The 27436-nt window shown below is 42.7% G+C and overlaps 1 protein-coding gene across 1 annotated transcript in view; it reads left to right on the top strand.

The window, feature by feature from the left end:
- Window positions 1-27436, top strand: part of grm8b (glutamate receptor, metabotropic 8b) — a 158656-nt gene that overhangs the window by 98538 nt on the left and 32682 nt on the right. The window contains exon 7 of the mRNA XM_039809785.1: window positions 14389-14589. Coding sequence (XP_039665719.1) covers window positions 14389-14589 — 201 coding nt within the window. The remainder of the gene's footprint in view (window positions 1-14388; window positions 14590-27436) is intronic.

The raw sequence follows: 27436 nt of genomic DNA, 5'->3' as shown, positions 1-27436 counted from the left end.
CAGTACCTAGGTAAGGACTACTAGCCAGTCAGAAGCAGAGTATGAGGTGCCCGCCTGACGAATTACCTAGGTAAGGACTGCTAGCCAGTCAGAAGCAGAGTATGAGGGCGTGCCCTGACAGTACCTAGGTAAGGACTACTAGCCAGTCAGAAGCAGAGTATGAGGGCGTGCCCTGACAGTACCTAGGTAAGGACTACTAGCCAGTCAGAAGCAGAGTATGAGGGCGTGCCCTGACAGTACCTAGGTAAGGACTACTAGCCAGTCAGAAGCCTGTTTCTGTTGGAGATGGTAAGTCTCTTTGGGGGGGGACTTTGGGCTTTTGCACTTTATTGCGGCTGTAAGCAGTCCAACAAAGTGTTGCCGCGGGGGACTAAACAACGAGAGATGCATAAACACACTGTGACGCGCTCGAGATTATAATTGCAATGATTTACTTCTCCACACGTAAAATACAACTAGCACTGCAGTTACCAAATGTAAAGTTACTTCGTGAGTCAAAATAAGTGCGTTAGTGCGGCGGTCAACGGAAAGTGTTCGCTCCCAGGCTCACCCTCCTCTCTGTCAAAGTGTTTTCTGTTGGAGATGGTAAGTCCCTTTGGGGGGGACTTTGTAAACCTATAACATGCACAAAAAAGATATATAACACAATAAAGGAAAGGGAAAAAGCCAAACAGAATATGTGCACTTTAAATAACAGTTTTTTTTTTTTAAATAAATAAGTAAAAAGAAAAGTTATGAGTCATCTTGATTCCTAGATACCAGACTAGCAAATAGAATTTAAAGCAAAGATTGCTTTCTCTTGTAGTACCCACTCTATATATTCACTCATTTGATTTTAAATGTTGACAGAGCCTGAGAGAGCGTCGGCGTGTTACTCAGGGTTAACAGGGTCTGTTGTCTCTTCGGGCCGCTCCGACACTCGACCTCTCCTTCGTTTATATTCATGAGGTGGATTTCTGCCAGGCGCAGACTGCCAATTAACACGCTGGATAATCATTTTTGGGGCTCGGCTTTAGAACCCCGCGACTCTGACATCCTGCGGCCGGTAATTAATCCAGAATGCAATCACGCGGAGTGTAACAATGACGGTGAAAAAGCGTTTGTAATCACCATAAGATACAGGAGGTTAGTCGTGAGTGTCAGAGGAGAGCTGCGAGTTGAACAGTGATCAGCTGGCCACACGTGAACATCAGCTAGTTTGCTTTGGCCATTGGGTTGGTGTCCTCTGTATGTACTGTGTGAGCCGGTCTATAAGATGCATTTAGACCGGCTTCTAACCCGCGTTAAGAAATGCAGCCAGGAAGCCAAAGCACAGGACTCACAAATTATGAGTTATGGAGGCAACGCGAGGCAGCTTTATTTGTATAGCACATTTCAGCAACAAGGCAATTCAAAGTGCTTTCCATAAAACATAAGCCAGGCAAAACGTTTTTTTCCTTCAGCAGCCGACTGAATATTTTTTTTTTATTGGGCAGATGAGTCCTTGAGAGTTATTTCGGTGTTCACCAAAGTTAATTTTTTTTGGGGGGGGGGGGCTTTTCCGCGTTGTAATGGACAGCTAGGTGAGAAAGGGGAGGGGGGGGGGGGACACATGCAGGAAATCGTCACTGGTCGGACTCGAACCCTGGACCTCTGCGTATATGTGTATATGTTCGCCTGCTCTACCCATTGAGCCAACCTGGCCACCTTCTTGGGTTTTTAAAGAAGAATGTATGCCTAACTTGTAATGCAGAGATCTTCAACAGGAGGTCCGGGACCCCTAGGGGGTCCTCAGAGTTACTGCAGGGGGGCCTACAAATGATTTTTTTTTCAAAGTTTAAATTTAAAACGTCTTAACATGAATCCAACATATTATTAGTAAATATTAATCCCCACTGCTTACAGTCCTATAGGTAAGGTTATTATGCACTAAAAAGGTATGTATAAAGCCTTTAGGCTGCCCTGCACTTTATTGTAGACCCAGTTTAGTATGCAACTTAATTTTATACAGTAGCCTATATGTAGTAAGGGGTCCCTGCTCCGTCTCTCTTTCACTTAAGGGGTCCTTAAGTTGTCTCTGCTCAGGACAGTTTTGTACCTGTACACCTGTAAAAAAAAAAAAAAATATAAGGTTTCTGCATTTGAACAAAACGGTTCTTCCTCTACTGTAACCTTGTTTAAAGGCATCACGGATTCAGGGCTCAACGTAAAGCAGATGTAAATTTGAATCTGTTATAACTGGAACTGAATTCTTCTCTTGGATCACGTCCAGCTCTCGCCTGCTGAGTCTCTGAGTGCTGACTGCAGAGACCCTGCGGCAGGATGTAATTCTCTCTTTCTTTGTAGAACAGGGGGGCCGGTGAGGGCCAAATCCTTTACAAACATGTCCGACACACCAAACAGGATTTGTGGAAGGTGTTGGGTAAATACAGGTGTGCAGTAGTACTGTAGAAACAGCAGAAAAAAACGGCGTCAGCCATCCGAAAATAGCTGTCAGGCCGTCCCAGCTGCTGATAGCGCTGTGAGTCTTTACCTGGGCTCAGTGGACGGCTGCTGGCAGGAGGCAGCCCTCCACTGATTGGGTTAGAGACTCCAGATCTGCAGCCGAGTCATCACGCAACCGGCCGAGTCAGCAGGTCAGCGTCCACCTGTGTGTGTGTGTGTGTGTGTGTGTGTGTGTGTGTGTGTGTGTGTGTGTGTTTTGCGTGTGCCTGTCGTTGCAGCTGTTGTTCAGAGCTGTAAAGAGCGGTGTAAGCTCAGCAGTCTTTACCTAAAGTAAACCGTGAAATATCACAGTCTAAAAATACCCCTTTAGAAAGTAAAAGTCTGGAATGAAAATGCTACTGAAGTAAAATCACCCTACAGAGTTTGGGCAAAATATACTTAAAGTGCTCATGCAGAATGGCTTCTTTCAAAGTGTTGTATTATTATAGAATATTATTTTGTTTCATTTTTATCACCAACGAATATAATACCTATCTGTGAAACAACAAGTCCCTCAAAGCCTACGGCGATCTGGGCCGTTTCTTCCTGCCCTCTAAGGGCGCTGACACGCCAGGCCGATTATCGGCCGTGGGACAGTCTGGCGAGGTCAGTGACTCAAGTCTGTTCGGTGTGTCCCGTGCCGTCGTCCGTCTGGGGGGCTGTCGGCGTTCATTTTGGCCGACCTGACGTGTTCGGTTGCCCGGCAGGGCAGTCGGGACTCACCCGGAAATGACGAGCGGAATGAGGTGACTACATTCGACAACGTAACCTGATTTGTACAGGTCCTATCCCCTAACCAATCGGCTATCCTAACCTTAACAACTCGAGGTGAAATGCCTAACCCCAACCAATCAGGCTGCATCGTAGGGCGGGTCTTGGCGTAAAAAATGAAAAATTCGTAATTTTGTGTCCCTCTCAGTGATTATAGTTTTTTAAAATAGCGGAACGACATGGAATCCTCCTTGGACTTGCCCGTCCAATGTAAATACAGATAAGAAATTCTTCGCTTACGAGGATAAGTCAGATCATTGGCAGAGGTCATTTTACACCAATGAGGACATATTTATGAATGAATATTGATTTTAGCTAATAAAATACTTCAAAGACTACACAGTGTACCTTTAAGTTTAGAAAAAGATTGTGGTTTGTGTTATGATCAGACGTTACTTTACTTCCGGTTACGCATGTGACGCTGAATGTGAAGCTTGCCGTTTACTTTTAGTTTTTAGTAAACGAACCACCGGTCTCCTGTGTGAAAGTCCTCTGTTTGTTTGACCCATCCACCCCCCCCCCAACCTGCCTCCTTACGAGGACACTTGGCGCTCCTATACTTTGTCACGTTAGTTCCTTCTTTGCTCCGGTCATATTTACTACGGCCACTAGAGGACGCCGCCACTGGAAACCTAAACATGAGTTCTGTAATTGCTGCTTGAACAAATGACCTATGGGAGCATTTTTCAGGTGAGGACAGTCTCTTGTGAAAGCCAGATGAAATAACATTAGGCCCTGAATGAATCGTGGCCCCAAAGTTTAAATTTTGCTATAAATGTTGGGACGTTAAGTGGAGCAAAATGTCTGCTTCCATCTACCCAGCAGAGAAGAAGGAGAAGCAGCGGCTCCCCGGCTGACATGAGATTAGAGCGCGCTCAGTACGATCCCTCCAGACGGCTCGGGAGAAGACGCTCGCTCTTTGAATGTAATTCAATTAGGATTATTAAATATCCGGCGAGACAAGATGACCTGAGGTCAGAGGGCGACGTTTCTATCACCCCTCATCTCAGGGTTAATGTCGACTCTGCGCCATCCAGCCGCCGCACGCTCTCAGCCGCCGCCGCCTCTGAGCACCTCATTTCCTGCCAGATTAAGTGTGTTGCTTTTAAAACGCAATCCAATACAGTAATTATACCCCACCATTAGAAAATCAATTTTTTTCTTCCTCCCTCTCCTCCGTCTTTTGCACGTCGATGTAACGATCCCCTCCTCACAATTGAACTATAAAACATCCCCATAATTGACCTTTAATTCACCTCACGGTGTTTGGTAGCTCCTGATCTCTTGATTTGCAGTAGATGTGAAGGTGTGGTGGAGCGGAGGTCTCTTCAGAATAGTTCTTGTATTTTATCCTACTGATTATTTCTTGTATGTTCTGTATGTGTGCTGAGTGTCTCATATTTTGCTGCTGTAGCACTGAAATTTCGATCAATAAAGTCTAATCTAATCTAATATAAACATTATTTGAGATATCCCTTTAAGGATTAGTTAAAGGTGTTATTAAGGATGTGATTCCGGTTCATATTGGAGCTCTGAACTAGTTTTAGCTGCAACATAATGATATTGCAGCCAAATAAATCTGCGTCCGTCTTAAAGCCTTTTCACAGTCGATCTGCTCTTCCTGTCTATAGGTCGAGATCGGAACCTCTGAGGCTCCGAACGCCCCTGATCTCTGCAGCCTCCAGCCGTCTGTTAGTCTTTCATTGATTGGAATCTATAATTAGTGTTGGGTTTGTTTGTGCGGGAGCAGCAGCAGCTGCCGCAGAAACAAAATCCTTATATTTATTCTCATATTTCATCCTTCAAGGATAACAGTTTCAAGTCTGAGGATTGAGATGTTACATCAGGTTCAATATGTGCAGAGCCATATACCTTTATTAAAACTGGCAGACAGATTTACAAAAAAAAAATCTACCAAATCATTCTGTGATTTAAAAATCAGACCCGGGCAGAGGCCTTACTAAAAACTATATAAAAGTTGCGTTCTTTTCACAGTTAATCTCATTTGCTGTTACAGCAACATGGCATCGTGACTTTGCGTAAACATACACGCCACTTTCCTAAAGCCAAATGGCGTGTTATCGCAAGAACGTGCCGTACTATCGCGAGAATGTCACCAACGTGACCAACGTCACACGCTTAGGAAAACATTAAACGGTTGGGTTTAGGAAAAGAACATTGTGGAAGGCCTAAAAAAAAAAAAACGGTTGACAAACACCACACGCGGGACGCGATCCCGGCTCTCCTGGGTGTAAGTCCTTCCTTCTGCGGACTTACGTCCTTCCATACTACTCGCTACGGCTGAAATTCACACGTAATGTAGGTCAATGGCGGCCGAACGGCGTTGATAAACACGCCAAAAAGCGATTATGCGTCTTGATAACACGCAAAAACGGCATACGAGATCAGTCTGGTTACAGGTCACTTAAGACCATTGTATGAAAGGTGACAGAAACATTAAAAAAAGTTACATATGGTCGTATGATTTCCTGTAGGACAAACTTTTCATTGTGTACAGTTAAAAAACAATAGCTACGTCATCAGAACGTCGTTTGTTTGTGTTCACTTTCACCTCTTTTTTTTGTTGTTGCAGTTTAACTGTTGTGGAGGATAAAGAGCTTCTTTTATTCAGCAGAAACCTTGTTTTCCACTCCGAAGTTCAGTTCTTCCACCCGGAGACTCCACAAACACCGTTCCACTGGAGAACGGGAATTTGTTATTCGGTTCTTCTGCTTTGTTGAACGGTGTGTTTGCTGAGTTAAGAGTCTCATTGTTTCCTCACCTTTCTTCCGACACTGCTCCTTCCCTTTGTATTCGTCTGTGTTGCAGATTCCCTTGAAAGAGACGTGAGTGGATGAGAAAGCCAAATTTGCATTTGAACACGTCTTTGTGTTTTCTTGTGTATGTTTTTTCTCTCTTCCTCTTAGCTTTGTGCTGCAGCTTGTTTGGTTTGAAAAGTCATGCAGATGAACAGACAGAGTCCGGATGTCTCTCTTGCATCTGTAAAAGTAGCAATGATATTTGCAGGAGAAACGCTGCCTCCATATCAGAGATCGGGCAGCTGTTAAGCGTTCAGCAACACTCAAACGTTTTTGCAAAAGCGTGTGTTGTTTTTGTCGACACTTTGAAAATGAGAGAGTGGCTGTAGCTTAGTTTTTTGCCTTTTTGCAGTGATGAATTTACCATGAATGTCTCAGGCGTGGAGCTGCAGAGCAAAGAGCTGCTGGTTGCGGGCAAAAATCCTTGATTATGCGGCACGTTTTCTTAAAAAATGCGATGGAAAATGCGGCATATTTATGCAATTTTATCTGATGAAATTGCGGGAACTTGCAAAAACTGCGGTTTGATGAAAAAGAGAAAAAAAAGTGATTTCCCCCCCAACACCCTACTTTTTCGATGATGTTCACGTCGCATAATTACGTCACTTCATAACGTTCCCATGGTAACGGGGGAAAATGGCTGCTCTTGTGTGAAGTAAACGCAACATTTTTCAACTTTCTGCTAAGATATGTGACTTTTTTGCAGCGAAAATGCGGGGACTATGAAATCATGCAAGCCCCACATATTTTGTGCGGAAATTGGCAATTAAGCGGCGAAAGTGCGGCGTATTTGAAAGAATGTGGCCCCCGCATAAATATGCAGACTTTTGCTGATTATGCATTGAATTATGCGATCGCATAATCCCGTTTTTCTGGAGGGACTGTTTAACCCCTGTAAACTGCTGGCCCTATTTTAACAATCTAAGCGCACAGCGTGAAGCGCCTGACGCAGGTACGTTAAGGGCGTGTCCAAATCCACTTTTGCTAGTTTGATGACGGGAAAAAGGGTCCTCTAGTGTCTTCATTAATTCATAATTCAGGTGTGTTTTGGGCGTAATTTGCAATAAACCAATCAGAGTGCCATCTCCCATTCCCTTTAAAAGCCAGGCGCCTTTGTACCTTGGCACATTGCTATTATGATGGCAGATTTGCACCGTAATATTTTAGTTTTTAATCTTCTGCATGTTTGTGTGGTGCTGCGCTTCCCTGTGTGTGCAACAAGTATAGTGTGCGCACGCTGTGCGTTAAAATAACAATGAAATGCTGCTGTTATTAACTTTAGACCAGGTTTTTGTTGGTCAATGGTGCGATCACTTCCTGCTGGCTCAAGATAGCAATACACCCAGAATGCACCTGAACACACCTGCCTGTAAGACGCACAGTGCATTTGTTATTTAAATGACGTGGGCGCTGGACGGTCTTAAAATAGCAAAGACACTTGCGTCGGGCTTTGCGCCGGGTGCAAGATAGGACCCTAAATGTCACAATCATGACATTTGTCAGCTGAGCTTGAAAGGACTAGTTGTGTTTTTCTTTTTTCCGGTTGCATCAGATACATTTTAAAGTGCAGTTTTCTACTGATATTTTCTTTCAACTAAGACAAAAAAATCTGTGTCTTTCACAATATATCGCAGATTCACGCCATGTCTTCATTGCTCCGCTTGATATCGCGATGAAGATAAAAAAAACAATATATTATGCCGCCCTAACTACTACTACTACATATCAACTTTATCAGTCTACATGAGAGGGAGTTTTATCACAGTCTTGACTTGGGACTTGACTTGTTGTGTGCAGGATATTAAAGGACCCAAATGCAGAGAGAAAGGCAGGCAGGCAGGTGATGGTTGGAGCTCAGGGATTTATTTGTACAAAAACAGGGAGCAAACCAACAAAAGGGATCCAAAAAGCAAAGGCCAACACAAGGAGTCCAAACTGAGGCAGACAGGCAAAAGGCAAAGTCCCAAATCCAAAAAGTCCCCAAAGAAAAGGTTAACAAAAAAACCACAGGGAAGATTTCCAAAAACACATTCGACAGGACAAAGACACAGGGCAAGGACACAAACTGATGCAAAATGATCTGACAGGAGACAAAGGGAACACAGAGGCTAAATACACGAGGTAACGAACAAATGAGGGACAGGTGATACAGCAGGTGAAACACATCAGGGCGGGGCAGGATAATCAACAAAGGCGGGAAAACACAGGAAGCAGAAGTAGACATGACAGAAAACCAGACTATCAAAATAAAACAGGAAACAGAACACAAACAGAAAACATGAAATCAACTAAACACAGACACTTGACACAACACAAGGGAGAGCAGAAAAACCCAGGAATTAACCGAAACCTACACAATACAGAATGACCAACAAAAACATACAACATACAGGAAGCAACAGAAATAGCACAAAACACAAGGCAAAATGCTGAAACCATAACATGTCTCTGGACTTACCTATCTTAACTTTGGGTTTTGCTAAGCACTTACAGTCTTGACTGGGGACTTAACTAGCTTGACTTCTTGGTCTTGACTTGGGACTTGTTAGTCTTTTATTTTTTTTATTAATGAATTAAAGAAGCAGATGTTTCATGTTACTTGGTTTTAATGGTTCAGTCTGAAATCTAAAATATTCAAAAAAGACGACATTGTGCACATCCATGTAGTTGCTGGTGCAGGACAAAAAAGTGAATGTTCAAAGAAGGTGAAGTCCGTCCAACAGCTTAATGCTGTGCAAATAAGGCACACAACGTTTCAGCCAACAATTTGGTCTTCCTCAGGTGTGAAATCTAAAATGTCACAGACAAGATAAATGTTGTGCCGGTGAATATTTGTCTGTTCAGATGATTTATGTCGCACAGTGGTTTCATTTTTTCATGTGATGTGCTTTTTTATGCAAATCACTTTCTAAACATAAAAATAAGCAGAAAATGCAATTTAACAAAGTCAAGAATAGTCTTCATGGACGCGGGATGAATTCATAAATGCTTGAGTTGCTCTCAGTCGCGTCTGTCATGTTTTATGACTCAATCAGAATCAGTGAGGAAAACATCATCATTACTCCGACAGACTGACATTACTGACAAACGACAGACAAAAAACAAAGAAAAAAACCCTCTATTAATGTAAATATATTCAGCCGTGTGAGATGGCACAGCTAGGCTGGTTTCCCCTGGACTCATCCCATCACTGGTAATCTCTGTAATTAGTTTGCCGTTTATCTAATTTATAAATCTAATTGAAACAGACGGGTGCCTGCAAGAGAGAGACGTGAAAACAGAAACACGTCAAGAAGGAATTACATTTACCCTCTAAATGACGTGTAATTGAAATGCCAGCAGCCATGATGGAGCTGTCTGTCTCACCTCAGTCAGTGTTGGTGTTTCTCCATCCTCATCATCGCCATCATAGACATTCAGGTTGCCACATGGCTGAACACGCTGCTCACTTCCCACTTTCTCTCAGCAATCATGTTCATTCATGAAGCATCTGAGGCTGATGGATAATTCATAGGATTTTTGTTTAAGTTAGTAGGGTCTTTAGAGCGAGAAGCTGTTAAACAACTTTTCTTTTGTGCAAATAAAGCAGCTGTATAAAACAGTTTCTGGAAAATGTTTCCTTTTCATATCTCCAGGGGACAACAGACTTCTGCACTATGTTAGGCTCCACAGAAATTATTTATTTCTCTTTTACATAAAGGCTGCATTTTGATCTACAAGGTCTTCCTCAGGCTAGTGTGAAAGAGAAACACAGGCATTTCTGGTAGATCAGCTCAAATCAGCTCAATTCACTATCAACCTGCTGGTTTGCAAACAGCAGGGGAAAGAAACAAAAGATGATAACAGTACAATGTAAATACAGGATACAATGTTAATATGACAGAACCTAAAACAACGTATTCTCAGGAACGGGTTTGCACAATATCGTATGAAAACTTATGCACAACAATTCGTGATGATATCCTACGAAATAACGACGAGCGCCAGGCGGTCACAGGAAGACCGGTCACATGTCAGTTAAGCTTAGCCGACTTTAAAGTAAAATTTAGCCGAGAAAGGTGACTGTGAGCCGGGCACAGAGCACTGTGAGGTCCGGGTCGTTTCAATGTCCATTTCAAGTTTAGTTGGAAAAAGAACTGATTGTAATGTGATGACGACAGTTAAGTTTAGGCACCAAAAGGACTAGTTAAGGTTAGATGGTGCATTGTCTATATCAACGAAGTTTCATTTCCGGGATTGTTCAGGTGTCGCCGGAAATTCCGCCACATTCTGCATTCTTTGTGTTGGCGTTTTAAACTCTGGTGGATTTCTGAGGACTATGGTTAACTGCTCCTCAGATCTCTGCACGGTAAATCCAGACAGCTAGCTAGACTATCTGTCCAATCTGAGTTTTCTGTTGCATGACTAAAACAACTTTCTAAAACTAGTTCCTTCCTGAGGCACCGTCATTGAGTTTGGCGCCCAAGACAATTGCGATGCCAATAAATCAGAGCATGTTTTTCTCCCATCCCGGAATGTTGTGTGGACTACCCAGACCCTCCTCTGCAGCGCCGTGAAGGAAGGTCTGGCTATGCGAGACTAGCGGAGAAAAAGTGACTGTGAGCCAGGTACAGAGCACCATGAGGCCCTGGTCATTTAAGCGGCCGTTGCAAGTTGAGCCGACAAAAACTGATTGTAATGCGATGACGACAGTTAAGTTTAGGCACCAAAATGACCTGTTAAGATTAGATGGCTAATGAGAACATCCTAGTGCTTTCCAGGCAGCGCTGCCTGGAAGGCGACGTTGGGGGCTTAAGACACCAAACACAGGCGGATGGATGGGTCATAAAACAAAGGGCTTTCAAGCCGGAGAGCGGAGTTCGTGTCCAGGTAGAAGTACTTAAGGGGACCGGTGTTTTTATCCAAACCACAATCTTTTTTCTAATCTTAACTAGTCGTTTTGGTGCCTAAACTTAACTGTCGTCGCTGCAGGACAGTCATTTTTTTGTCTGCAAAACTCAACCGCAACGGCCACTTCACGGTGCCCTGTACCAGCTGACAGTCATCTTCTGTCTTAACTCTTAAGTGTGACGGTCGTCACGTGACCAGCCGGCGGTCTGTCAAGACACGATGCTACTCCCATACACGATGAGAGTCGCCCATGTGCAGAACGGCCGCCATCTTTGACGGCTAGCTACGGCAACACCACTTGGACCAAGTGCGAAAACTAAATACTTTCACCCAGGAAATTCGTGTTTGTGCTTCGTGAGTGTTTTAATCCAAAACATGATATTTTTTGAATGACGCTGACTTTTTCTGGCCTAAACTCAACTGCCAAAGCCCCTGTCTGGCAGTGCCTGTACCGGTCTCACAGTTATCTGTTGGTGGCTGAACACAACTACCAACTGCCGCTTATACAACGGAGCTCTGTAAACAGCGTCGCGGAGCTCTGTAGCGGCTTAAAACAACTACCAACTGCCCATAAAAAATAATAGGAAAATATATATTTTGCATTTTGTATCGCGTCGGTCGGTAACTATGGTTTGTCCAGGTGGGGTTTGCCGTAACTAGCTGTCAAAGATGGCGGCCGTTCTGCCCAATGCGCGACTCACATCGTGTAGGGACTCACATCACACGGTCGCCTAATTTCGTAGGATATCATACGAATTGTTATGCATAAGTTTTCATACGATATAATACAAACCCGTTCATGAGAATGCGTTGTCTTGATTACTCAATCCGTACTCTAAACAAATCAGATGAGATTTAAATCTAAACATGAGTTTAAAGGAGATTTCTGGCCAATTTTTACGTTAATCTTGATCACTATAGATATGCCTGTACTTTCGATTGAAAAAAACCAGACCTGGATTGGTTCTAGCAAACTGGAGTTGTTGCAGCTACCTCTATGAGTTTCCACTGAGCTAAAATGTCAGTTGTCGGGGCAAGTTTTAGAGTGCCATTAACGTAAAATTGGCCGGAATTCTCCTTTAAGATGCACTGATCACCTGTTTTTTTTTCAACACCTCACAGAGAAGCTTCTTTACCAGGGCCACGTTCAACCTCGACAAAACGTAGCAAAACGTTTTTTTAAACTGAAACAGGTGCGTTGAACACCCTGTGGTGTGCTTTATTTACCACAAGTTTACAGACACGTCTCTGCTGATTGGGTATCACCTGTGACACAACCAATAAACGAGAGACACACCCACCAAACGAGAGAAAACATAACTCCGAAAACCGTAGCAAAACGGTGCACACCGTTTTCAGATTGAACGTGCCCTAGACGTCCCGGGAAAACCTCTCCGACTCAGAGACACACTGAGCGTCTTGTAAATTCAAATTGCTGCGTTCAGGCACCATCTGAATTTCCAGGATCAAACGTGTAGTGTTTAAAAATTGAGGATACTCATCATCTGCAGGGAGCAGCGATCATCTGCTGCGCGGCCGTACATCTCCTCTCTGCTTCTGCTGCTTGACATCTTTGGCTCTTCGTTCGCCGGTCGAGGATCGTTTATTACCACCGTACAGACGTGTAATCAGTCTTTACTGCCGGAGCAAATGTCTCCCCTCAGACAGATCCCCCATCGTTGCCAGCCTGCTATTAAAATTAAATTGGATTTCATTTCTAAGCTCCTATTAATTCAGAGAAGTCTTGTCTTTTGATGGAGGGTCCAGTCCAGCAGTTAGTTTCCTCGCTTGCACTTCCCTCTGTGCTTTCCGGCCAGCGGAGTGATCGCAGAGCGCCGCGGCTCTAATAACGCTAATTACTCAGTGAACACTTTTGAAGGACTTTACTGAGTTTTCAAGTAAAAGAAGACGATGTCTTCTCCGCTCGGTCTCTTAATCACGGTTAATGAGAGGGGAGCCAAATGTATTTTTTCATGTTAATGGGTTAGTTTTATAGGAAATGTGTCTCATTTTACATTCCCATAATCCTTTGTGAGTTACTTTCTGCCAAAACATTTTGGTTTAAGAAAGAAAAGGAAGCACACAGAGGCAGAAATAGCGCAGATGGGAAATGAGTAAAATTTGTACACAAGCAGCGCTGTTCTCTCTGCTTTACCTTCTCAATTGTTAATACTTTATGCCATATTTTACCTTATCATAAGCAGAGTTTGAAGATGATGATTAATTAGTGTGTTGATCACTTTAATCTCAACTTCTACTGTTCAGATTGTCATGAGTGATCGGTGATTGTGATTGTCACAGTGAGAGGAGGATGAATCCCACAGAGGAACATTGTCTTGTCTGTTGATGGAGGGGAAAATAAAAAAAAACGATAATTATGCTTGACTTTTGTATTTTGTAACTGTGATAGACATCTAATAAAAATATCAAGAAACATCTTATAATTATGAAAGACTGCACATTACCTCATTGTTAGAAGATCTCATTACAACATAATAATATGTGTATCTGTTTCAATAAATCAAGCTACTGTTTTTATCTTTATTCACTGGGAAATACCAACAGGTTCTCATCCCAACGTCGTCACATACTGCTTTTTCATTTGGGTCATTTGTCAATGCACTTCGTAGCCCTGCGAGTTAACCTGTGATGCTCCATAAGGATGCTGTTAGTCTCGCATTGCTACACCTTCCTCCACAGCGCTGCAGAGGAGGGTCTGGCTAGCCCACACAGCATTCCGGGGTGGGAGAAAAATGTGCTCTGGTTTATTGGCATTTCTTTAAACCAATCACAATCGTCTTGGGTGGGGCTAAGCAAAGTACTCAATGTCGGTGCCTCTGCAAAATAGCCTCTGGAAGGAACTTGTTTTGGTGGAACGTGTATGTTCAAAGGTTGTTTTAGTCGTGCAACAGAAAACTCAGATTGGACATATAGTCTAGCTAGCTGTCTGGATTTACCCTGCAGAGATCTGAGGAGCAGTTAACCATAGTCCTCAGAAATCCACCAGAGTTTAGAACGCCAACACAAAGAAAGCGGAAGGTACCGAATATCCGGCCTAAATGAGTGAAATCCAGTGGAAACCAAAATCCAAAACAGAACTTTAATTAATGAATCTAAAAACTGACCCTTTGTTTTTGTGTAAAGATCTTACAGATGTTATCTTCATCTGCAGATGGAGTCGCCCAGGAATCATTGAATTGCAAATGTTAAAATTCTGATTTTTTTCTGATTACTTTAAATACGTCTCATCCATGTTGACTTTAAAGTGGAGATGGAAATTTCATTCTTGACTTTGGAATTAGCAGTTGACAAATCAATTTGACCACAAAATCCACTCAATAGCTGTTCTGGAGCTTTTGATTGTATCTCATGACCATCCATGGATTATTGTTTTTTTTTAGTTTGATCATTTCAGTGATTGGTCCCCTATCTGTTTCTGTTCCAGGGTTGGAGAAAGTCGGCCGTGACTCCACCTACGAGCAGGAGGGGAAGGTGCAATTTGTGATGGACGCCGTGTACGCCATGGCCCATGCTCTGCACCACATGCACCGCGAGCTCTGCACCGGATACCCCGGCCTCTGCCCACGCATGGCCAACATCGACGGCAAGGAGCTGCTGGCCCACATCCGTGCTGTCGGCTTCAACGGTAAGAGCTGTTAATCATCATCAGCATCATCATTCGCCCTCACATTTGAGTGTTTTTCAATTTATTGAAGGGTAACTTCGTTTTTTTTCAACCTGGACCCAATTTTCCTATGTTTTTGTGTCTAAGTGACTGATGGTAACAACAATCTTTGAAATTGGTCCAGACCGCTGCTGTCGGCAGTCAGCGAAACAAGCTACAATGCAAGTAATAGGGCAATTGTGCACCTTCAATTGCGTTCACAAAAGTGCTCGTTTTGCCATTGCCAGGCTCAGATTACTATGCTAAGTGTCTGACAACATTATGGAAAGGATTTCTAAGGGGGTCGACCTTTCTGTTAAAGAGTAAGATCCTTTTTTTAAACATTAAAACATCCACGAAATTGCTATCGCTAAACCCACCAGACTCCATGTTATTTTTTCATCGTAAAAAATGTACTTACTTCAAAGACAGACACAAAATAAAATTGTGGTTTGTCTTTCTACTTTTCCAACAATCTCCACTCTTCTTCATGTGAAAATATGTTGGCTCTATACACGCTAAAAGTAATGTTTATTTAAATGGAGTCTGGTGAATTTAATGATAGCAATCTCTGAGCACTTTCTGTAAAATTTCTATACATTTTTATAAAAAGGTATATTTCTGTAGGGATCCTTTCCATAATGTTGTCAGACACTTGTATTAACAATCTGAACCTGTCAGTAGCAAAAACAGCACTTTTAGTGGACGAAAATTGACGATGCACATTTGCCTTATATGATTAAATTGCAGCCTGGTGTGCAGAGGCCAATCACAGTGTTGTTGCTCAATACTGGACCAATTTCAAAGATTGTTGTTCACCATCAGTCTCACACACACACACACAAATATAGGAAAATAGGGTCCAGGTTGGAAAAAACAGAAATGACCCTTTAACATTTCTTATAATGCGACTGTTTGGCTAGAGCTCTTTTCAAGTAAAAAATAAACACAACAGACTTCATACGCTCACGAAGTCTTCAAACGTGAATACTGTAGGTGCTACTTGAAAGGTTTACAGGAATTCAACTATTCCTGTTTTTGTTAGTATTATGCACATTTTTTAAACCTGTGAAAAATGCATCACAGCCGCGCCTCCTCCTGATTGGAAATGTGTCCACTCAGGCCAGTTTAAAACCTGCTAATTAACTTCAACTCCATCATCAATCTCTGCCAATATTCACTCTTTCTCCCATTCGATTCAAGCCAGTACGAAGGACAAATTAAAGATTGTCTTACCCTGTTTCGGTGAGATCTCCTGACGGGTCAATAGAACCACTGATGCACTGTGTTTGGATATGGATCACCATGTTCTGCACAATCTACCAGACCACACACTACACCATCAATCTCACACATGGTTTACATTCTGTAATTGCTCTGATCAATATCCGTTTATTAGCCACATCAGAATCATCACATCCTTTTTCTGGGCTGTCTGCGCCGCAGTTTTGCTGGATGATGTGACCATTTAGTCTTTACATTCACAACACATGCACACAAGGGAAATCAAGGCTATTTGTGAAAGGCTATTTTCACAAATGAAAATTATCTACAGTGATAACAAAAAGCAAGAACCACCAAAATAAATGTGGAGATGCCCAGAGGCCAACAGATCCCACCGTTTGTACAAGACAGCTTCTTCAACTGCTCTCAGTAAAGTATAGAACATTTTGATCTCATAAGTCTGTATGACTTGTGATGGAGCCATATGGTTGGCTGTGACTTTTTTTTTTTTAGATACGTTTTTTTATTAGCACCATTTATCATTCAGACATACAGAACATATTCCACAATATGTGCCAGGTAATATTGCAAGGCAATACAAATCGATTTGGCACTCATGTATCGTGAAAGAATCTAATTGGGACAAGCATTTCGTCCCAGCCCTACTGACTATACGGTATATTGCGTCTCAAACCACCTCCTGAACTAGTTTGAACAATCTTCTTGGATGCATTTACACTTTGCTTCTTGGAGCTCAGTATAATTCCATAATTCCAGCTATCCAATCCGCCCCAAGATGCTTAAAGTGACGAGGTGCAGAGGGTAAAGGACAAATGAAATAAATTATTGGTGAAAATTTTGCAGCTATATTCACAGGACCTGTGCATGCATTTCTGCCGCTCTAGGCGAAACACAATTGTGCCGCCCCTCTATTTGCAATAAATCGTATCGGCACCCATGTCTCGTGAAAGAATCGAATAGGGACAAAAGCATATCGTCCCAGCCCTAACGCACGAGGTGAAAAAAACGTTGGGGGAAAAAAAGACGAGCAATCGCAGGAGGAAGATGTGAGAGAAGACGATATGATGCAGGAAGAAAAACAGCAGGAAGACTTACCACTCCCTCATTTACACTTCTTTTATTTCTTACCTTCATTCCTCCTTCCTCTCCATCTCCTTCCTCCTCATGGCGGAGGCCTTTCGTCAGCAGGAAGTGTGAACGCTGACGCCGTCATCGGGGAATCCTCCTGCTCGTTATTAAACTCCAAATATGGTCGCCGGGTTTTTATTTCCTCCCGTTTTCAAATTCCAGATTCCTTATTCTCAGCTCAGTGGGAGCTGCTGCAATCTGATGATCTGTCTGCTTCTCACACAACTTAAATAATCACAAAACTTCACTCGCACAGCGGTGGAATATTAGATCTCACACTCTCCTCGAATGTGCTGAGACATCAATTTTACGGATCCACTGTCACATTTCAAAGAGAATGTGAGGAAGTATGTGTTTTTCTATAAAGGCTTCTGGTGTTGGCTGTGACACTGGGCTTCGTTTTGTCAATACATTTGCCAAGATGTAGTTGTGTCCCCTAGCAAAGCAAGAGTACACGCGTCATTTTCTACCAGCCATCTATTTGGGACCAGGCTATTTCCCAGAAACAAAATTCAATTCAATTTCAATCTTTTCAAAAGCGTTCATTCTGAAAGTTACATCGCTGAAATGTTTTAGTTTGCTACAGTGTTGCAAAGAAACTCCCCACCGTCTTACTTGCAAAGATAAATTAAATAGCTGACAACGTTTCGGTACTAGACCTTCTTAGGTAAAATATCTTACATTCATCTTTGCAAGTTAGACGGTGTGTGGAAGTTTCTTTGCAACTTTTGACCTGCTCAACCTCCCCCAACACACCTGTCTCATTTTATAGATGTGCGTAGTATTTCTTGTTCTGAGTTTGCTCCAATAGAACATCTCCTGTCTCTCTTTCTTCATCTGTTGTTGAATGTGCTGTAGTCAGGCCCCCAGGAAGTGCGCCAGGCTTTAACGTAAATTAAACATAGCGGCCACACAGTGGAATTACAACTTCCGTGTCTGTCACATGATGCCCTCTGGCCTGAAACAGACTTTTCCCACAGACTTACATGGCAAAAAGACGTCTGTAAATCAGTGGATACATTGAAATGAAAAGCCTCTTTAAATATCAGAAATTGATCCATTCGGCCCAAAAACATTTGGAAAGACTAGAGGAGCCGCACGATTAAATCATTGGATTTCCTGGTGCGCCTGCTCTACGGGCCGCTGGTCTTGATTATACATCTAGGACTGTAGTGAGCAACGGAGAGCGAGGTGTACCCAGCATGCCGTTCTGCGGTGATAACAGTTATTAGGGGTTCCCTCTCAATACTGAATTAAAGCCATAGTGCGTCGTTTCTGTCGCCCCCATCAGTAATTTTCAGTAATGACAACAAAACTGTCAGCGTGTCCACATGATACAAGCCTTCCGTGATCGAGCACTGCCCCCCACCCCCACCCCCTCCTCCACACAGTTTCTAGTAGCCAAGGAGGACACAGAGGATTAAAACAACATGATGGACTCTTCAGAAGAGGTCATTATCTTCACTCGAGTTTCTGCGCGGGAAAGTCGCCGGACGCCACAATCTTCTGAACATAGTCATGCTGAGAAATCCAGAGAGAGTTGTGTGGAGCTGATAGTCTTAATTAGCTTTGTAGCAACTCATTTGGCAATGGCTTGAATGTAACAGACATTCATTAATATTAAATAGTTACACACTAAAACTTTAAGTATTGTGGTGCCGCAGAGACGTCCAGGCCTACAAATCCTATCCTACAGACTAAAGAAAAAAATCTTTGTTTGGTACAGGTCCTCTCATAAATCACAGTATAATCATTTTAATTATTTTCATTTTAACATTTTTCAATGAAAATGAGATTAATGATGCAAAAATGATCATTCCTTCCAACATCGTGAATCGTATCGCAATATCAGTCAAAATAAGCGCAATTAGATACTTCCCTCATATCGTTCAGCCCTAGTTTTAGTTACTTTACAAAAAAGATTTATGCATACAAAACATACGAAGAACTTATAAAACATGTCATCAATCAAACTATCCAACAGTTTATGCAGCTCAAACAATTAGTCGAAATGACTATTCTAATAATCATTCACGTCATTTTTTTCGTGCATACATTTAAAGTCATTTTGAGGTTTTGTTTTTCTTTTGATTTTTTCGCATTGAGTATTTTAAGTAAATTTTCCCGATCATACTAGCATACTTTCAATGTATGGAGAGCGAGCTGTACCCAGCATGCCGTTCTGCGGCGTTAACAGTTACTAGGGTTCCCTCTCAATACACACTGCAAAGAGTAACTAATGTTGTCAGACACATGTAGCGGAGGAAGAAATACAATGTTTGCTTCCAAATTTGTAGTGGAGTAGAAATATAAATCAGCAAAAAAATGTACTTGAGTAAATAATATTTGGTTATATTCCACCACTGCCAGCTGATCCCAGAGCTGTGCGGACACAACAGAGGAGCCCTTGTTGTTGTTGCTGAAACATAAGGTCAATGTATCGAGTTTGGAGACCTCTGAATACGATTTGAAAATGTGTGAGGAAGAGAAGAAAAAGCAATATTTCTGATTTAGTTTTCATGTTTCAACATGTGACATGAACCCTCTCTCTCTGCTTGACTCAAGGCCGTCCGTGGGTTTCACAAAAGATTTGATAAAGCTCATTTTCGCACTCTGGTTTCTGAACGGTGGCATTTATCTCTCTTTTTCATGACTCTGCGAGGAGAGAATTTCTCCTCTTCACTCCTACTGAAGGCTGAAGTTGAATGTAACGTTCTCTTTTCTCTTTCAAGGTGAGCGTGCTCCTTATGCCTGGTGCACAAGAGAGGATTTTACTGATGTAACCATTTTATTACAACTTTTGACGATCAAGTCAAGTCAGTTTTATTATTTGTCCCCAGTGCTGGATGGTTGGGTCCTAAAACACAGGGCTTTCAAGCAGGGGAACGGAGTTCGTGTTCCAGAAGAAGTGGTAACACTTTACTTGAAGGTGTCTACATAAGAGTGACATGACACTGTCATGACACAGTCATGACACATGAATCCTAACCCTAACCCTAACTTGTCATGACCAAAACCGAATGACACTGCGACACAGCGTAATGTCATAAACGTTTATGACTTGTTTATAATGTTTATGACACGTTCGTGACAGTGTCATGTCACTCTTATGTAGAGTAAAGTGTAACCGAAGAAGTTAAGGGGGAAGACACAACTCTTCTCTTTTACTTGTCTGTTCTGTTGTGGTACGTTTTGCACCAGACATTAAACAAGCATTCATGCTGTCGCCATGAAGCTCATCTTCCTTTTCTTACTGTCCACTTTAGAGGTCGACCGATGGTGGATTTTACCGATACCGATAGCTAGGTTGGGCCGTATTTGCCGATAACCTAAAACAGTTCTCCTACATATTTGGAGTCATCCGGTGCAAAAATAAACATAATGAGCATTATAATTCATATAAAGGACAAACTATTTACATTTCTTCAAAAAAGGCCCAAATGTATGCCAAATCTCAAAACAGTGACGCCATTCTTCTCTGTAGAACGGTTTAGAACGGTAACAGACGATCTCTGACCTGGAGGGATTTATCTTTCCCACTATATACTCTTTGTTCTCGCTTGGATGCCCATATAAGGCGTAATATGTGACGGACCTGCCTTCCCATTGGTTCAAAACATAAACAAAGGCATCATGGGAGATTCCCTTGTCGGTAGCACGGAGTTAGCGGCAGAAATGACCGAAAACTTGTTGAATTATGGACATCAAGTGGATAAATCTTGGATGTAACAGTTTGGATTTAATGCTCAACAACCCCGAAAAAAGGCACAAGTTCCAGGCTGGATAGAAAATCAGCTGTAAAGGCTAGAAAGACACCAAAGACACCCCCGTGACGGCTAATTCGTTAGCTTTTAGCTGCAGCAAGTCTCTACGTTTAACTGTTATTAAAATATGAATCAGAGGTGCCGTTTGGGATCGTGGACGATCCATTTGGGTCGGACTTGCGTTTATTTTTGTCAGTGTTTAACCGCTTGAGGTAAGTTAGCCTACTACTAATGTTTAGCGTCATCTCAGCCTCGAAAGCAAACAAACATACTGTGCTGTTCTTTCTCTACTAATGCAGCATCTATTCAACAAATTAATAACTTTATAATGATATGACAAAATGTACTGTATACATACCTTTTGTGCCGATGCTTTAAACGCGCATCTGATGTCAGCCTTCTCCGCACAGCATGTGCTCTCCGTGCAGCGCGCAGTAACACGTGTCGAAAATAAACAACACAGGCATCAGTGATGGTTTTTATTTGGCCTCTAGAGGCCGCTATTGTAATGCATGATGCCAGCAGACCCTTCTCAGCTCTCGTGTACTGTGTAATGAATGACAGCGCGCGCTTCTCAGCCGCTCCAGCAACGGTATGGATTTTTGCCGATAACGATAGTTCCACCAATCAACTATCGGTGCCGATTAATCGGCAAAACCGATGAATCGGTCGACCTCTAGTCCACTTGGCTCAGGAAACCAATGTTGTATTGGCGCTGTTGGCAGCCATGTCCCTTTTTTTTAAGATAATTCTTTTGGGCATTTTAGGCCTTTATTTGTCAGCACAGCTTAGACTTGAAAGGGGAGAGAGAGGGGGGAATGACATGCAGCAAAGGGCCGCAGGTCGGAGTCAAACCTGCGGCCGCTGCGTCGAGGAGTGAGCCTTTATATATGGGCGCCCGCTCTAACAGGTGAGGTAACTAGGCGCCCCATATTCCAGTTTTACACAAGTAGGCAACATCCAGTTGGTGGCACTTCCCCGTCAGCTCGCTCTCATTGGCTATTGCGGGTTTCTGCTCAATATTCAATCGCTGTTCTTTCCACACTACAAGATTTCAAATGCTAAAAATCAAACGTGTGTATGTTCTTAGTTTAATCTGTGTGCTCTTATGTTTGCACCATAGACTAGCACTTTTAATGTTGTATTGTACTTACAATAACAATGAAGTCAATTCTGATTCTGAAGTCTGACACGATTCGAAATCGGAGAGACTCTCCGTGACGTCACATGGGTCAAACAATTCCGGACTTTCACCCCGGAGGCCGGGGATCGCGTCTCGCGTGTGGCGTTTTGTTTCCCCGTTAACCGTCCCGTTATTGTCGCGCGTCCCCGCGGCCGTCTCTTTTTTAAAAAAAAAAAAAAAAAAAAAAAAAAAAAAAAAAAAAAAAAAAAAAAAAAAAAAAAAAAAAAAAAAAAAAAAAAAAAAAAAAAAAAAAGAAAAAAAAAAATAAAATATTTAAAAAATAAAAAAAAAAAAAAAAAAAATTATTTTTTTAAAAAAAAAAAAAAAAAAATTTTTTTTTTTTAAAAAAAAAAAAAAAAAAAAATTTTTTTTTTTTTTGAAACCCCCAAAAGTGACGCCAAAGGGCTGGACGCTAAAAGAGACTTTTTGCGTCCGTAACAAACGCCAAAGGGGCATCTGACCAAGCGTTGCTTTTTGACGCGCTGGCAGTGAGAATGTTTTGGTGTGAAACATGGATGGATAGTCTCTGTGACATCACAAAGTACTTTTCATTTTTACGTTGTTTTTTTTTTCATTGTAAATGTAATTTGTTGGGGGTTTTGACTGTCGGTCGAACAAAACGAGACATTTGAAGACGTCCCCTGGTCACTGTGTGTCTGACCACATCTCGACAGTATCAGTTTTGCTGATACTTCCTCTGGTGTTAGAATCCTATATAGCTTCCAATCCGCTGTGATCCTCCCAATAAATTACAGTATTTCTGACATCTTCTCTTATATTCCTATATATAAGTGTATATCCTTCCTCCCTCCTAGCCTTCTACCTGCGGACGGGGGATTCAATTTGAATAATATTTCTATCTACCTGCTCTGCACAGAGGACACACATAAGACAGAGGAGAGAGGAGGAGATTGAGCTGATTCTGTGGCTGATGTGTTGAGCTCCGAAGGATTCATCTCTCTGTGTCGGGCCTGATGGATGTGAGGAGCTGCTGGATGTTATTTCTGCAGGAGGAGGAGAGGCATTAAACATTGAATCAGCGGTGGGATTCACCCGCAGGGCTGGAACAGTAAATCTGTGCACAGTTGAAGCCGGGCTCGAGGCGCTGCACGTCGTGGTTTTTTAAACATTAAACGGCTACTTGCCTCGTTCAGTGAATTAAAGCAAACGGGTGGGGGGGCGGGGGGAAACAGGAAACGTGACAGAGACGGGAAGATTAGTCAGTCATCTTTCAGGTTAAAGCCCAGAGGAGGAATCTTATTAAGGAGGAATTCAGGACAATTTGCGTGCTCCTGTTCTTTTATTTGTGTGAGGTTTATAGTTTTAGATTTTCAGGACATTTTAAAAAAAAGTTAGAATTTCTCACAGCTGTCTTCAAGAAATGCACACCAGTTTGATACACAAAACTTAAGTTGTGTGTAATCCATCGCTTTGAACATCAAGTATCGGCATTAGTCCTGTCAAAGTTGCATTACTGTTGCTTGGTAACGCTTGCAGAAATGGATAAAAATCAATTGCTTCCCGGCACTGTAAAAATGCATAAAAAATGTACGTAAGTACACGATTTTGCAAATATAGTAACATAACCAGTCAGTGGGGCTGCACTGTGGATTGCAGGAGGGGGTTAAACCCAGGAGGTGAAAGGCATGAGCAGGTGTAGCACAGAATATGGTTTTATTTAACCAATAGTGGCGTCAGATCAGAAAGCAGACATGATAAGATAATATGCCTTTATTGTCATTATATTACAAAGAATGCAACGAAATAGCGAGTGCCCCTCCCAGCAGTGCTTGAAGGAAATTATGTTGCACACATCCGTATATAACTCATATCTGTCGCTCTGGAGGGCATAAACCAGCGACGTACACTCTCATTTAATACGCAATGACTTGTTTGAGCTTTTAGGCCTAATGTCAGAAAAAAAACACGATAAAATGGAAACACAAAATGCAAAAATGAACGGAGAATTAAATTCAAAAGAACACAAAAATCTCCATTATTCCTTTGATGACTTATTGTGTACCAACGAAGGTTGCACATTGTTGGATATGAGTCATTTGTAAAATAAAACAGATGTTGGCTGTCCGTAAAGATTCTAAATCAGTGCTAAAACAACAAGTCGTTATTTATCAGTTCAGTTATGAGCCAAACATTCCTAATATTATCTGAGAGGATGCTGGCCTACTCCTCAGTACCTAGAGCAGGGGTCTTCAACGTTTTTTAGCCAAGGACCCCTTAACTAGGGTTGGGTTTCGTTTGGATTTTTACGATTCCGATGCCGAAAATGTTTCTTGAAAAACTGAATGAAATGACATCAAAGAAAGGCTCTTTTATAGAGTTGTTTTAATTAATGTTTTAAAGTACTTAAATATATAATAAGTATAGCATTTTACGTCCGTTTTGGTGAGCCCAGAGGGAAAATATGGCCTTTTAAAAGTAGCCTCCATTTACGGTAGCTAGCTAACGGTTGACTACAGAGAAAGGGGGATATTTTTACATCCGTTTCGGAGCAACAGAGGAAAAATATTTCAGTCGACACATTAAGTGGAACCGAAATGAGGAACCCAAAATTTGCGTTCTAATCCGATCCGATTCCTACCGGTTGCGTAGGAACCGGTTCCATAGTGGAACCGGGTTTCGGTACCCAACCCTACCCTTAACTGAAAGAGAGATGGAGCAGGGACCCCCTACTATATGTGACTGAATCCTGGCTCAGCATGCGGCTCATGTATGGTTTGTGCCTGATTGAGCTTATTAAGACCTTGACACACACACACACACACACACACACACACACACACACACACACACACACACACACACACACACACACACACACACACACACTTAACTGAAAGAGAGACGGAGCCGGGACCCCCTACTATATGTTGTATAAAATGAAGTTGCATATTAAGCTGGGTCTACAACAACTTGTAGGGCAGCCTAAAGCCTTTATACATACCTTTTTGCATAGAATACTAAGCTATTCAAATAATAATGTAGTACATGTAAACATGTACATGTAAACATGTAATACATGTGGCACAGTGAATCCTTAGGATGAACTGGATCTGTAGGTGGCCTTAGTGACTACCTTACCTATGGGCCAGTAAGCAGTGGGGATTTATATTTACTAATAATATGTTGGATTCATGTTAAGACTTTTACATTTTTTTTTAAAACTTTCAAAAATTAACAATCATTTGGAGGCCCGATCCTGCATTGACTCTGAGGACCCCCCCCCCCAGGGGCTCCTGGACCCCCTGTTGAAGATCCCTGACCTAGAGGATTTAGCTTGACTCTGGATGGCCAAAGATGGGCTTAATTCTTCCCTTTTGTGGACTCTGGGCTGAACTGAAGATGATGATAAGGAGTTAATGTGCAGCCTCGGGGAACATCTCCTCCGTGAAGCTCCCGGTTGCGGCTTCTTCTGCAGCAGCACACATGCATCGTGACTGAATCCTGGCTCAGCAGGCGGTTCATGTGTGGTTTGTGCCTGATTGAGCTTATTAAGGCCTTTACACACACACACACACACACACACACACACACACACACACACACACACACACGTCACGCTGCTTTTGGGGCTTTCCCTCCATGAATCTGTGAACAGCATGCTCGGTTAAACCTTCACATACATCAAACGTTGACATAAATCAAACTCGAGCTGCTCCTCTTGTTTTTTTTATGCTTCACTTCTCTGAGCGCGGGGGCAGCGGGGTTACCCATAATTCTGTGTATGAAATGCGGCGAATCCAGGGCGAATCCAGGGCGAAGCGAGGGCTCTGTGGCGGTTAGCGGCCGGGGGGGCTTATCGCTTGCTCACCCGTGTGCTTCCTTGCCCATGTGCTTATTTTTAGAGGAGCGTCGAGAGGCTAATCGAGACGCTTGTGCTAATGTTAGCTCTCGCTTTACTAGAGCCGTCCTATTGTAACGTCCTGTTTGAGCGTAAAGGAAAGGTGGGGGGGGGGGATGTCAGGGAGATTCCCCCCTGATTCATTTGGACAGCAGATGCTTTCTAAGAGGCGATAAAAGCCTGTTGGTGCCGTTTTTAAGAGGGATGCAACGTGACTGCCCCTGTGGAGCTGCAGGAAGAGAAACCCTTTACAGTCAGATCCTTGATGGAGGGATGAGAGGGAGGAGGAGGGGGGAGGGGTGCAAATACTGTAGGTGAGTGATGAATATGTGAGGAGCTCTCATCTCCCGCTGTGTCTTCACTTCAAATATGCAGCTTTTTATAAACTGCTGAACAAAGCAGGAAGAGGAAACAGCCAGAGAGAGAAAAAGAGACATTTTTTTGTTCCTGCACCATGTGAACCTCTCGATTATATGGAGCAGTTCAACATTTTAGGAAATCCCTCTGCTTGGCTTTTAAACACTGTTTATTTTTATATTTTTTTCACAAAATCTACCATCAGCAGCCACCTACTGTGATCTACCAAAATTAGAAATCTACCATGGCAACAATCTGGTGAAAGCAGATGTCAGCTTTTCTCCGATGTGTGAGCTTGAATGGAAATGAAATATTTCACTGTTCATGTGAGATCGAGACATTTCAAGGGGAATGACTAAAACGTTACGGTAATCGGGTGCGGGATCAAAAATTGACGGAACAACAAAACGGCTGAACGACGAGTTCAGGAACCTGAATGAGTTGCAGTCAGAGCGAGGATGCAGAGGTGAGAGCAGAGTGTGTGCGGGTTATCGCACAGATGAATGGGCCAGCTGCCAGGCTGCAGCTGTGAACGCCCACGCCGACCGACCGCCGAGGTCTCACGGAAACAATCGATACAGGGGGACCGCTTCAATAAAACTCAGAGGCCTCGCTCCGCTGTGTTTCAGTGAAGACGAGCTGCTGCTGCTGCTGCTGCTGCTGCTGTCGGATCCATTCAGTTCAAACAAGTGGATTAATGGAGCATCAGGCCTCTTTCTGCTCTGATTCGATAACAAACTGCAGCTGTGACAGCACTGGCGGCAGCAAGGTACCAGACAGTCTGGAAATAAAGTTCACAGCTCGTAAGAACTTCACACGTCACCTTGAGTATATTATGGGTCAAATCACGGCATAGCCTCAGTGGAAAACGTATTTGTCATTAAGAGAGGCTGGCAAAAATTGTAATTGTTGGTGGTCCTCTAAGAAACCGATCAGATATGTCTTATGGTACGTATCTACTGTCGGCGTCATTTCCACGCTTCCCATTCATTTCTATGGGAGCAGCCGTGCTATGCATACTGGTAGCGCCGCAAGGACTTTGGAGAAGCGGGGGCGTCGAGTTGGCCGCTCCTCATTTGCATGAAGTTGCTTGGATTCAACTTAATGCAAATGAGGAGCGGGCAACTCGACGGAGCCAGCATCGGCTCGACGCCTCAAAAGCTGGCGAAAGTCTTTTAAACCGACCGTTGTCGATCTGAAATGAAGACCGATTTAGCAACTGCGTGGCCTATCTCTGGCTCGGTGAACTATTTTCGTTTAATAAGAGATCGTATTCCAAACGAGTTTTAAAAT

Source organism: Perca fluviatilis, chromosome 8 (genome assembly GCF_010015445.1).
Source record: "Perca fluviatilis chromosome 8, GENO_Pfluv_1.0, whole genome shotgun sequence".
NCBI classification, from domain to species: Eukaryota; Metazoa; Chordata; class Actinopteri; order Perciformes; family Percidae; genus Perca; species Perca fluviatilis.
The sequence above is the reverse complement of the archived record's forward strand: the minus strand, read 5'-3'. Positions and strand labels throughout refer to the sequence as shown.